Genomic DNA, 14,208 nt, shown 5'->3' with positions numbered 1-14,208 from the left:
TAATTGCGCATTACAGAACAGCTTCTAGTATCCTAATACACGTTGCATAAACATAAATTGGTTAATTTACCTGTACTTGACAGCCTAAGTTTCAAGCATTAGTACTTGAATTATACGTGCTTCATTGCCGTAGAGCAAAAAGCATTTTGGTGAAAAGGCTTTTTTTTTTAAAAAAAAAAAGTTATATATTGTACATTGTTGTATGTTACGTATGATTACACGTATTGCTTAATAAAGCCAATCATATACTTCTAATCACTGATATTAATATTTAACGTAATTCTATGCTATAACAATAAAAACTAAAGATTGACGCGATGAAAGTAAGGTTAAAGAATTAAGAAACTCAAATAAACTTGGTCATGACCTATACTAAAAAAAAGCGAAAAATTGATTCGCGTTTTTATTCCCTTTTATATACATTTTGAAAACAACCAAGTTGCTCAAAATAACATAAAACTAAAACCTTTTCCAAGTCTCGTTGCTATCAGTAACAAAAATAAAAGCAGATATTTTCCTATGTATTTTGTTGATCAACATCTCAAAATTTTACTCAAAAGTAGAAATTATCGTTTAGTTCTTTTTTTTTGTGATAATTGTATATATATTTATGGATCTACTTGAAAGGTGCAATTTCTCTAGAAATTGCCTTTTAGCTTTCATTAATCCGTTCTTTTAATAATTTTTGCCATTGGAAAATGGAACATTTTGCATTCATTTTTTAATTTTTTTTTTTATTATAATTATCGAAGATCATCATCAAAATCGCTTCCGCCAATATCAATATCTTCGTCTTCATCAATATCTACAGTTTCTAAATCATTATTTTCTTCAGATTGTGATATAGAGACAGGATCAACAGGTTGGCTACTGTTGCTTTTATGTTCCACCACCATATTCTTCACTTCCTCTTCCATCTCTTCAGGTTCTCCTTTCATTTTTTTCTGCTGAGCTCTTTTACCGCCCGCCGGTGTTCTTCTAGAGATTGTGCTTCCGCCAGTCGACGCTGACTTTTTTATACCATAAGATGCCAATTTTCCCCCATCTCCATTGCCACTGCTACTATTATTGCTGGCTGTTGACCATTTGCCTCCAGACCTTTTACGTGCATGTTTCTGTGTCACTTTGGATTCAACCTCTGCCTCATCCTCCAAAGAATCATCCGGCATCTCAGGTAAAGAACTATGCCTTCTCTTCTTTTGCAAATCTTTTGGATGAATATGAGTTGGATGTGCTAAGCTTGCCCTCGTAAAGAGTTCCTGCAAGGCAGATCCAGTCAAGATGCCATTCTTCACCTCTGTATCCGATTCATCCTCATGTAATGAACTTGAATCGCTCTGATTTGCATCATCGCTCTCTTCCTTTTGACTTGATTTTGTTCGATCATCCGATTGACCCAGCATAGCATCGCTCGATTTGAGCGCTTTATGAGGATGAGTAAGAAGTAACTCTTGCAGTTGAGTAGCGGCCATAGCACCAGAAGAGGAAGAGGATCGAGAGATCGGAGGTACGACAAAGCCGCCCTTTTCTGATCTTAAGGTGGCCAAGGCCAAAGCTGTCAATCGATTATCACGTGTGGCGGGAGGCTTTCGTGCTGCGATTTGAATAGGCAAGGGTGAAGGGAAATAGGACTCGATCGAATCATCTAGAAAATGACCTAGTTTATGTTGAACAGAACAAGTGATGGCAAGCTCTTGGGCACGGCGAAGAGGGATCCAAGTACCAAACAGTTGACTTTTTTTCTTTGGCATACGAACACGGTCCATCTCAAAGCTCAAGATCATGCTTCTTTCACTCTCAGTTTCAATACCACCGGCAGCCAGCAGAGTAGTCCCGTTGATAAAACCAGTGTCCAATCGTCTCATGATACGATATTCAGGCGTTGTTTCTGTCTTTTCTAGTACAATTACACAAACAGCAATATGGTCAATGACAGTGATATACATGGCTGGTGTCATTGGTGTCAATGTGTTCACGATAGGATCGGTACTATTCACATTAACTAGATTAGGTATTGTGTCTGTTGTAGGTGAGGCTAAAGGAGATGATATTGGGTTGCTTGGAACCGCTTTGTTATTATCTTTTCTTAGAAATGCTTCTAATACAGGAAATCTTGCCAATATCGACTTGATATCTATGGAAGGTGGTTGAGTGGTTGATGAAGTGGATGATGATGAAGTTGATGTGCTTGTATTATTATTAATATGAGTGGTGGTAGCGGCAGCAGTAGTAGTAGCAGGTTTACTTAATGACTGCATATAGGCTGCCATTGTTCTTGCTAAATCAAATGTAGGCGACAGTTGCTGGAGCGTTTGGAGGTTTGAGGTCATTTGTTGAAGTGCAGATATATTTATGTTTTGAATATTCATCGATTTCAATAATTCAGATATGGATGCTGCCGCAGCAGATGGGGCTGTGTTATTGGCAGGTAATATATCTTTTTTACTGGGAGCAGGTAAAATGGGTGTATGTGCGCTGGCCATTGAAGATAGTGATGATGGTATATCTTTCTTTTCATCTTCTTCAAATTTCACAAAATCCTCGCTATTCTCTACATTCATCATGTTTGAGCTGTTGACTGATGGCTTACTGTTAGCATTATTTTCATTTTCAGGCGGTGTAACTGTAATGGTCTGTTTAGACGACTCTTTTTTTTTATTTTGTGTCTCTTGCTCAATCTTTATCTCCTCATCTATTCCTTCCTTCTTTACATTTGATTCAGATCCTTTTTCTGTTTCTTCCTTTTTTATATCTGTTTCAGTTTGTTCTTCTATTTTTTCTGCTATGCCTCTTGCAGCGCTTGCTAGCAACACTTTTTGTAAAAGAGATTTATCGTTCGGACCAAGCATAGTCGACGAAAAACTCTTTCTGTGAGATTTGGATGCTGAATTGGATGGATTAGAAGAATTACCAAAATAATCATCCAACTCTGAGACAGATATTGACTCTGGTGTAGCAATATTGAAAGGAATATGATGTGCAGTTGACGGATCGTGAATGAGAACATTTTCGAAATCATGCTCAAAAGAGAAGGGTGTCCACAGTTCTTGTTCTCCGGGAAAGCCACTGTTGAATGAAAATGAAGGCTTTCTTGTGTTTATTCCTTCTTGGGTAGGAGCAGCAAGAAGAGACGATTTACTAGGTTCTTCAGATGCTGCATTGGCTGTAGTGATATTGGGACCAGTACGAGGGAGTCTTCTTATAGTAGGAATATCGAGTTCATCTTTTGTGCCTTTCAGCATTTCCTCATGATAATCAGAGTGCTCGCTATCTTCCTCATCGTCGTCATCTGAAGTCTGTTTAGTAAACCCAGGCACTACCAAAGATGATTTTCTATGTAAAGGAGTGGGCTGATCTAATTTACGTCTTTTTGCAGCATGCGATAGTTCCTCTTCCTCCTGTTCATGATTTACTTCAGATTGGCTTTTACTACGTGATCGTGGTGCTTTTCTTAATGTAACTGTAGATAGTGATTCTTTCTTTGGTTTTCTATCCAAATCCATCTCTTCTTCATTGTCTTCTTCTTCATGCGGTGCTGTAGGTACTGATTCGGTTGCTAATGAATAATTAATTTTTCGTGAGTGTTTTTGATCCACATGTTTAGCGAGTAAAGGTGCTCTCGGTGGATTATGTTCGGCTGCTCTTTTAAAATGCTGTGATATACGAGAAGAAACAGTAGCAAAAGGTGTGGCTCCACTATAAAAAGGGCGTGTTTTTTAGTTTAAATGTTGTCAAAATAAACCTTACTCTTTTATTTACCCAAGTGTCGCATATTTATGCTTAACAATAATATTTGCCAATTCTTTAGGTGAACTTGGCTTATTTTCCATCTTTATTAATGCTTTTAAAATAGCTGTGAATACTTTATCTTTTGCATCGTCTGGATGAATAGGAACAGGTAAGCTTCCTTGACGTTGTTTTGATCTGTTTTCAGTATTGATTGCTTTTTTTTGTGCCATTGTCATAGAATAAGTATAACAATAAGAAAAAGAGAGAAAGGGTATAAAACTGACAGATATAAATCAAAAAAAAAAAAAAAAAAAAAAAAAAAAAAAAAAATCAGCTTGCCTGGGTGTAAAAATTGGTCTCAAATTACGGAGTTTTATTTAAAATCAATAAATAAAAAATAATGTCTGTGGGTTTTGATATTATTTCAATTGTTTCTTTACTTCACTCTTTTTGTTTCATTTTACTTTGGATTCAAAGAAACATACACAAATAAAAATGGCCAAACAATAATACATTTTCTATTTGATTCTATTTCAGATTTTATATTCCGATTGTCAATCTTTCATTGGGAGCTTATTTTCTTATTGTGCTACTTGCATTATTGTAAAAATTGTGATTAATGGATCAACAAAAGACAAAGATAGAATAAGATGATCAAGCAAGATCTTTTTTTTTCATTTATCAAAAAAAGAAGAGCTTGTCAAGCAAGACTAACAGCAATTACTGCACAAGGATAAAACGTATACCTAATAATAGGGAACAGTGCTCATCTATCAATTACTATAAAAAGTAATTATTCTTGCTCACTTGTTCAAAGAAGCTGTCATTGCACTATTCCTCTACTTTTTCTCTACCGGTTCAGCAATCTCTTCCCTCCTTCCCTCGAGACACGCCTTCTCTGCGTCGGTGAGTGTCGAAGTTCAAAAAAAAAATAATTTCTTTTTTGATTAAAAAAATGGTTTTAAGAAATGCAACACTTGAAAGATGAAAGCAAGACTTCATTTGAAGCCGTAGAGTCAAAGATGAAGAGAAGCTTAGAGGATTTGTATACAATTAAAGCACTTTTGAAAGGAAAAAATAAAAATCCTCAAAATCATCAAATTGAACAACTTCAACTTGACTGTTCAAAATATCAAGCAGAAGCTAATGAATATAAAAATAAGTTAAAAGAAGCAAATGAAAAACTGGAAATGCTGCAAAGTAAAGTCAATCACTTAAAGAGAGTGGAAGAAAATGTCAAAAGACACGAATTAGATTATGCAAGTTGGAAAGTAAAGCTGGACACTGCAAAGCAAGAAAACGAAGGATTAGAATCAAATATTCACCAACTAACAGAAAAGCTAGAACAAGAAAGTAATAAAACTGCTCAACTTGAATCAATATTAAGAGCGAAAGAACAAGAGTTGAATGATACTAGACAGAATGCTCTGGGAAAAGAGCAAGAACTAAAAATGTGTGAGGAGAATAGAAAATTCTTGCAAGAGATGTTGGATGAAAAAGAAAAGGCTTTGGAAGACTATGTAACAGAAAAGATATCAGAAATAGAAAACTTACAGGACATAATCGATAAATTGCAAGAAGAGAACACTTCACTTGAAAAGAAATGTTGTGATTTGGATGTGTCGAGTAAAGCGAAAAGCAAAAACAAAAGTAGAATACCGATACGAAGCTCATCTACTTCAACTCATAACAGTAGTAGTGAAATAACAGACGATGTGTTACAAAGAATGAAAAAAGATCTGTTATTATACCAAGAAAAGCTCGCTGAAATGACCACACAAAATAAAGATTTAATACAAGCACTAGACAGATCAAAAGAATATACAGAATTACTAAAAAGAAATTTAAACGATATCCGAGAGGAATCAGAAGAGCGACATAAGAGAATGACGCTTTACAGGGAAGAATTAAGTATACTGAAAAGGAAAATGCAGTTTAAATAATAAAGCATTTTTTATAATAAGTTTGTAATCCTTTCTTGATCTCCTCTTTGCAATGGGTGTGCAAGTAATTGGCACAATGCTTTTGATATCTTATCCTGCCCCAACACATTAGCTATCTCATAATACCAACCAGGAACTCGTTCGCTATCTAAACTAGTCCAGATATCAAACACGGGTTGAGCCCGATCATCCACATTATGTAAGAATAAAACATCTAGAGTAACGTTTGGCAAATTACGAATTTCAGAGCACTCTGCATTACTAGATTCAAGGTCTGGGATGATGTCCGTTCTACTATAGACAACTATTGCTTGCGTAAAATCCATGCTGTTTCTTAAATCTGCTTTAGTCTCGATCACTTTCATCAGTGATCCAAGGTCTTGAGTGGTCAATTATTAGAATAGTAATTAAACACTTTAAAGCAAATGTTTTACCTAATCTTTCATAATCTTTGTTCTTTACTTCCTCCTTTAATTCATCTAAATAAGAGCAAGCAGTTTGTTCGTCCGAGGTAAAAGGCTTCCACTACAAAAGCAATCTCACTCAGTCTTTCTTCTTATCCGTCAGCTTCCTTATTTTACCCATTCAGCTCTCTCCCTTAGTAACACAACTGCGTATTTATCATTGATGTTTCCTACTAACTTGTTCATTCTTATATATCTTTTCAAAAAACGTTGTACAGTCTCTAATCTCGTACTAGAAAGAAATATTTTATGTCCCTAATAAACTTGAGCATTTTCTTAGAAATATATGTATAAAAAACCTTGATTCGAGATTAGTATTAGTAAGACCACCATCAGCAGAAGGAGATAGTTTAGTATTCATTTCACTGGAAACGTCAATGCAGAATATCTGTTTTTAGATGTATTAATCTATTTTTTTTTTTTGAAATCAATAGAACATGAAATAGCTCACTATTTGTCTAGCACATGCTTTAATTGCTAGAAAATTTGTTTTAGCAGGATCTTCTTCTATTATAATGGCTGCAACATCGGCTGCTTTTGACATGATGTCTTAATGAAAAGGAATTTTTATGGTAAATAGATAAGCTTTATTTATATAAAAGAAAGGAGTCACACACCAAACGAGAGGCGTCTCCTCAACCTAAAAGTGTAGAAAGTAAAAGAGCCGGAATATATAATTATATTGCATAAAGTCACCCTTTTTGTTTTTGATTCTGTACTGTGCTATTGAAGCGTTCTTTTCTATTCTTGTGAAAATACAATCATCATGCATCATCAGCCAGTCAGTCAAGATTGGTGTGGGATGATAGATGAAACAATAACCACAGGCACAAATCCCTGTTGGTCGATAATGGATCACTAGAGGGATCGGATGACATGACTAACTAGCATCCAAAATCCATTTGTCGGTGCCAAATCATAGGCTGCTGAATACTTTGAAAGGTGGTAGATGCGTACACACATAAATTTGAAAGAAGGAAATGAAGGTGCGAGGACACTTTACAGATAGCCTATTTTTTGAAATAGCTCGATAAAAGCGGATCAAGCAAACAACATTGTCTGATCCTTCAGATAATAGACCTTGAAGTCATTATTATTCACAAACACATTAAACACTAAATATAAATAAAAATATAGAGAAAAGCCTTGATTATTTCAACAATTGTGAATAAATTATGTCATTGTGAATTGAATATGTTTGTGTTCCTTTGCTTTATATAAAATGTATGTTGTGTATACACAAGATATATCAAAGAACGCCAGCGTTTCTCTCTCTCTCTCTCTCTCTCTCTCTCTCTCTCTCTCTCTCTCTCTCTCTCTCTCTCTCTCTCTCTCTCTCTCTCTCTCTCTCTCTCTCTCTCTCGTTCTCTCGCTCTCTCTCTTTTTCTAGTTTCTAGGTTCTCTATATTTGTTTATGTAGTAAAAAATGATATAAAAGAGATCAAACAGTTGTTATTTCCTTTCGGGTTGTATACAGAAAATGGTGTATTATATTGTACTAGGATTAAAAGAAATCACACTTTCATGCAATATAGGGTATGCTGTCATTCTTCAATAGTGTATCAAAATGTTTGTATGTCACTTCTTCATTTTCATCCAAGCAGTCTTCTTTTATTTCCCCTTCTGTTGCTCTCTTTTTTAATGCATGCTCTGTCAAATCCTCCTCATCGACACTTCTTTGACGCTTTTTGCCATTTGATTGATCCACTTGTTTTGATTTGATTCTTTCATAACATGGATGTTGTTCTACTAAGTTTGCATAATATTGTTGAAGAATAGGTCCAGTAGAAGACAAATGCCAGTCAATGAGTCTCAAGAATTCCAGCTCGAGCGCATTGATTTCATGGGTTGATATGCCACCTACTTTAGCATAGTGAGAGTTGGTGCAATAAGAATCGCACAAAGCTTTTGAAGAAACAGTGACAGCTGTGATTAGGAACCGATGAACAGTCAGTGACGATACTGTAAAATGAGGATGTAATTCACAAATGCGATCAATGTAAATCAAAAGAATCAACAAACAAGATTTCTCCACTGAGGTGTATTTTACTATACGTCGCAAGTAATCACTTAGAGATATATTGGGCGGTGTACGAGAATGAAAGCGTGTTAGATTATTTGGTGTTAGAGGTATACGGTCGTTATGGGATATAAGTCTAGTAAGCATATCAGCTTTTTTTTTTTTTTTTTTGAAGAGTGAGTAGATTATATTTTTTGAGTAGATTAATAATACCAATCATATGAGTCAAGTAATTAATGTCAACAGCATAATAATATTCAGGGACCTGAATTATCTCAGTGGTTCTATTGTTTGCTTCTCTAGTTTCATTCATGTCATTAAAAAAAAGGAATAAAAACTGGCCTTCCCCCCAAACGTGTCAGATACTTTCCTTTCATAAAACTCGAAATTCCTGATTTAGAAGCTGTGTGACCTTTTTTCTGGCTTGTGCTGGCATTTTGTCCAAAGTGTTTCTCCAATAGAGCTTTAGTTATTTTCCTTTGCATACTTGAGTGATTGATGTTGAAAGAATAGTAAAATAAAAGCAAGCTATGTTGAGTAATTAGAGAAAAAATGCAATAGGATAGAAAAATTGCATGCAATCTGAAAAGGACATGTCATAAAAAGAACATATTATTTACTTAGTATACGTATTGCGGTCTTTTGTAATGAATCTTGTGCAGCCTCAAACAAAGAGTATATCTGCTTCTTTTATTATATAACAAGTCTTGCGACAACAACGTATGAAACTTTACAATCAGATTATGATTCCAGATATTTCGTGATATTTGACAAGAGTGAGTAAACTCCAAACCAAACGTTAAAGTTGCAATATTGACAGCTTCAGCCTATGCTACCAACCCAGATGCTTGAAACTCATTACTGCATATCTCATTGTCTTCAATACTACCAATATGATTGTTAGAAGAAGTACAAGGTTTTCTTTTTTTTTTTCTTCACACGCTCGCTTTGGTTTGACATAAATGATCTCATCACTAACAGATTCCTTTGGTCATTTGTACAGCAAAAAGATCATATTTGATGTTTTAGTAATCAAAAGAGGTTCGGATATCAAACTTGCACCTAATCACATTGTGTTTTGTATGATAACGGTTGCTAGGTTAATGTTGACACCCTTGATATTAATTGACCAGTTTTTTTTCTCAAGCGATTTCTGGTGTGAATTGAGTCATTTAGAGGAATTGTCCTAAACCTTGTCAAGCACGTCTTGTTCCATTGATTACTTTAGTTCTTACTGATTATTTTTGTAGAAGATGTCAAAAGAAATGATACATGTTGTACAATATCAGGCATACAAAGAAATAAACAAACCTGATAAAAGATGTCATCTCCTTCCAGAAGAAGATCATAGAACAGCAGCAAAGGAATATAATACTAGATGAAATCAATTTCAAAAAAAAAAAATGCACGCTGTCAGATTTAAAGACTCAAAATGCAATTGAAGCTATTCTATCAAGCTACGTTAAGTATACATGCTATTTAAGAATAAATAGCGCGCTGACTTGTCGTTTTTAAATATAGATTGTGTTATAAGAGTTGTAAAAATGTGACATTACTTTCTGAGGGTAGTATATGCTCATTATACTGGTTTCCATGAGAAAAGTTTCAAACAACCATAAGCTTCAACAAAGTAGTCGCTCTTATATATTGAAAAATAGCAGAATAATATCTTACCTTTCATCCCAAAGGATGTTTTTTTTAATCCCCTTTCATTCCTTTTTGATCTGACTTGGGCGATTAAGGTGTATTAAAGACACTGCGTGCTCACTTGAGTCTTTTTTTTAATGCAATCCTAATATCTTGATAAATAGAAAGAGCGGAGGTTTTTTTTATTGCTGTTTATTAGTTATCATTTCTTCAAGTTTTTCACGTGTACATAAGGTAATCTAGAGCATAAGCTTTTAAACATTTGTTTTATAAAATAATGCATGCTTATTAATTAGCTTTTTTTTTTTTCGTAGTTTCCATGTTAAATACTCTTTTACTTTGGTCCTTTGTAGTTATCGCTGCATTAATTTCAGATACAGTGTAAGTCTTTGAACAATAATAGAAGAGATTGCTTCATCTACTTTTTTTTTTGGCATGTGCCTACAAAAAGAATTTGCATTGTCTAATTTGTTTTGCTCACTTGTCAAAAAAATTTGGCGTTTGTCTCTTAAAGTGTCTAATTTTATTAAATCGTCTCATTTTAGATTAAAACACCGTGGCATACGCTGTGTTTGAATTTGAATCAACTTTGCTTTAACGTCACACACAATTGCGGAGGTTTGTTTTGCCATTTTATTCGAACGGAGATCTACAATAAATAAAATAAAAATGGGAAAAAAAATAAAATGCTTCTTTTTTAAAATCCAGTGTGTAGTGGCAATCTCAAGACAGAATCTATAAAAAGAAATGAGCAACTGATATACAAAAGAGAGAGATTATGGACCTTTGTAATGAGCGGTATATAGAAAACAAGTGATCGTATCGAGTTCTTTGACTGTTTGATTTGCAAAATGACGAGAGACTGCTGCAGCCAACTCTTCTTTATTTGCCTTTGGCTTCACTTTGATTTTATGTACTCGAGCATATTTACTCAGTATTGAGCTTTCCATTGAGTTAAAGTCAATCTATTCCAGAATATTAAGCAAAAAGAAAAAAAGAATGACAACTACTTACTGTTTGAAATTCTTTTCCAACGTTTGTTTCTGCTGCTCGTCTTCTTTTTTCACGCTCCCCATCTTTATCAAACGATCCATTGATAATGTTATTTGGAGTAGACTGTTTCTGCTTCACTCCCATTTTATTATTTAGTATGAAAAGAAGAAAAAAGGCAGAAAAAATATAGTTCCTATAATTTATTCAATTCAAATCGGAATATGAATTTAACAAATAAAAATGACTTGATCATTTATCTAAACATAAGCATTCACTCTACAGTACCATTTGAGGTTCAACACATGTTTAAATTCGAGATTTTATTTTATTTTTACTATTTGGAATAGACTATTTAAACCATCAAACAAAAGTACAGATCGAATCTATCCATAGTCAATGTTTTCTTGAATGACTGTAAAAGTTGCCCCGTCGCCGTTAAACACCCTATTCTCATGCCTTTCCTGGCATCTTTTTTGCTCTTGATCCCAGAAGAGTTTTTTAGCCTCCTATTACTCTTCTTTATATTGACTTTGCATTTTTTTTTTTAGTTCGCACACTCAAAACATAGGCTCAAGAGCCAAGCATCTATCAAGGAATGAAAAAAGCGCGGAATCAAACCTTCAGCGTCTTCAACAGATACGTCCCTGGCTAATTCGATCATTCTAGCAGTAAAACTATTCCCTACTCCTTTCACCCACCCTTAACCTTTGACTAGAGTAAGTCAATAGGGTCTAAAAATAATGAGCAAGCTCTGTGCTTATTTCTGCCAACGTCGATAAAATTGTATAAAAAAAAACTGAATATCCTCATTTAAAACGTAAAAGTAACAGCAGAGTTTTTTTCTACTTAATTTCGACTTCATTTATGATTTCCTATACATCAAATTGGCAATCCTCCCTTTGGATGCAATTATATCTGCATTTCACCCTACAAAGTGTACACATTGTAATGTGGTACATTTTTTTTTCCCATACATGTGACTGATATTTATAAATCCATTTCCCTAGTAATCAAGACAGGCGGGGGTTTTTTTTTCTACGCAACAATTACAACAATGGAAGAAAATATTCCCAAATGTTCAATTTGTATGCATCGATACACGAATGAAACATTTCTTCGTCCCTGTTTTCACTCTTTCTGCTTTGAGTGCATTTGTTATTGGATAAATATCACACCAGACTCTGCTCACTGTCCCATTTGTCGACAAAAGATCAAGTCGCTTGTATATAATGTGGATGAAGAAGAGGATGATTTTGATGAATACTTTTTAAACGATCAGAAAAAGCATCATGAGCCTCCTTTACATAGAAAGAGAACTTTGTCTCCAACCGAGAAAATACGATTGCAAAGAAGACAGGTTTATAAAGGCTTGTTTACGACATGTCACTACCCTGAACCATTATCACGACACGTTGATTTCACAGTGATCACACCTGAACATATACCTAGAGTAAATTTCATAACTTTCTAGACAGAAACAAGATAAAAATACACGCACACAATAAGAACTCTTTTTTGTATAGGCTAGTATCTTTCTTGGACATGAATTGGCAGCTATTCATGGCGTAGACTCTGTTGATCCTTTTATTGTGAATCATATCACACAAATCTTATTGATACCATACAACGCCAAGATGAAGCAAATGGATGATTCGACCGTTATCAAAAAGATATCAGAATGGTTAAAAGACGACAGAGACAACGCGTTAGCAGAAAGACTACTGAATGAGCTAATTGCTTATCTAAAGTCTGGTCTTTCATACCGTGATTTTGTTTCATCTACAATATATGAACCATAAAAAAGGTTTTTTAATATTAAACAACCATACTATGATAACTAGGAGGAATAATGCTCGCTGTGCTTGGAGTTAACATTAAAAAAGGATGATAAGGTAATGTTTGCCAAACGTCTTCATAAGAAGGTAATACACCCATTGAATCTGTAATTGCAATCACAATGGGCAGCACAACAGTTAGTTCACACACATCACCAGGACTGTGCTCGAATGAGAGGATTAGTTTAAGTTGGTGTCGCACTCGAACAGATTCATTATGCGCGTCACACTGAATGTCTGTAACAGATGGAGGGACCTTCATGTTGATCACCATCTGCCTTCGATCTGGCCTATCCTTTCTTGTGTACTCTACCAGACGTCCTTGAGATTTGTTTTTACCATTGAACCAACCATTGACTGCTCGACAAGTAAGATACTCTTTAAACGTGCAACTCACATAACGCAATTGGATATCCTCCGTCGTCAGTGGCACAAGTGTGATCTGAAGTGGAATCGTGTCACCATAGGTATAGACCTTGGTGGGTAAAGAAACCTGACAGGAAAGCTTGTCTTGCCACTGATTAGTGACTGTGATAGGATCAAAATAATCCATATTGGGTCTCTGTCGTGAGAGATGGACATCACGTCGTGCGATATAATTCCTTGAAAAGGCGCACTTTTCTGCCATGGCGGTGAGTTGGTACTCTACATTATAATATTTGTCGACAAAGGTGGACTCTGGCAAATCTCCTGGCAGGACGAGTTCGAAATCAAAGGTATGTATCCCTGCAGAAAGTGAGTGAAGTTTTTTGTGTTGTGAGGATAAAAATGGCCAGGTATGACTGATGACGGTTCGAGTATCATAAAATTTACGTTCACAACCATTTCCTACTACTCTCACGTAAACATTAACTTCTCTTTTTTTTAAAAAAAAAAAATATTACCTTGATTCCAACTGACAGATACTTTTCCAATAAAACAAAGATTGAGTGATTTGAAACTAGTTGATTTTTTCAGTTTTAAACTTAAAGCTCCTCGTAATACACATCCAGACGATTCAGTGGATGAACCATACATGATCAAGTGTTCATTTTCTAAATGAATCCTTAATTTCGTGTTTGGTTTATTGACCATGATTGAAAAGAAGGGAAATTAAATAAGGGAAAAAAAAGTAAGACAAATGAAACAGATCTTTCATTTCTTATTAACAACACACACACACACACCCATCTCTTTTCCTATACCCCACGAGATCACATGAAATTTCCAAAGAAGGTTAAGACAAGAAAAAAAAAATTTTTTTTTTCAATGTGTATTTGCTCTTTTATGCCAGTGTATCATAATACAGATAATTATTATGCCTTTGGATTTTATAATAAACAGTGTGATTTATGCATGGCTTAAACATGTTTTTCTTTTTTGAAAGCCGCCTGTGTTTATGCCTAGAGACTTCTATAAGGATAAGCATGAATCTACTTGCTTTTGTTTGTCTACAAGTACTTTATGTTTACTGGTAAACATTGCATTGCAAAGATACGATTTCAATAGCATAAATGAAATGAATACAATATTTCAAGTAATACATCAGCATTATCCCTACTGAAACAAATAATCTTATCAAATATTATATTCATCAC

At 34.7% G+C, this 14,208-nt stretch overlaps 3 protein-coding genes across 3 annotated transcripts; all 3 read right to left on the bottom strand.

The window, feature by feature from the left end:
- Positions 1-743: 743 nt before the first annotated feature.
- On the bottom strand, positions 744-3,830 carry RO3G_04747 (uncharacterized protein; the record flags this gene model as incomplete). The annotated part of the gene is made up of 3 exons (XM_067659337.1): positions 744-3,316; positions 3,365-3,696; positions 3,760-3,830. The coding sequence occupies 3 exons, from the start codon at positions 3,828-3,830 to the stop codon at positions 744-746; spliced, it is 2,976 nt and encodes a 991-aa protein (XP_067515438.1).
- A 6,670-nt stretch (positions 3,831-10,500) lies between these two features.
- On the bottom strand, positions 10,501-10,940 carry RO3G_04746 (uncharacterized protein; the record flags this gene model as incomplete). The annotated part of the gene is made up of 3 exons (XM_067659336.1): positions 10,501-10,538; positions 10,735-10,768; positions 10,818-10,940. The coding sequence occupies 3 exons, from the start codon at positions 10,938-10,940 to the stop codon at positions 10,501-10,503; spliced, it is 195 nt and encodes a 64-aa protein (XP_067515437.1).
- A 1,671-nt stretch (positions 10,941-12,611) lies between these two features.
- Positions 12,612-13,705, bottom strand: RO3G_04745 (uncharacterized protein; the record flags this gene model as incomplete). Its single annotated transcript, XM_067659335.1, has 2 exons — positions 12,612-13,357; positions 13,516-13,705. 2 exons carry the CDS (start codon positions 13,703-13,705, stop codon positions 12,612-12,614), a joined length of 936 nt encoding a protein of 311 aa, XP_067515436.1.
- Between the last annotated feature and the right edge of the window lie 503 nt (positions 13,706-14,208).

The sequence above is a fragment of the Rhizopus delemar genome, genomic scaffold (assembly GCF_000149305.1).
Source record: "Rhizopus delemar RA 99-880 supercont3.3 genomic scaffold, whole genome shotgun sequence".
Classification (NCBI taxonomy): Eukaryota; Fungi; Mucoromycota; class Mucoromycetes; order Mucorales; family Rhizopodaceae; genus Rhizopus; species Rhizopus delemar.
This window is presented reverse-complemented; position numbering and strand designations above follow the sequence as displayed.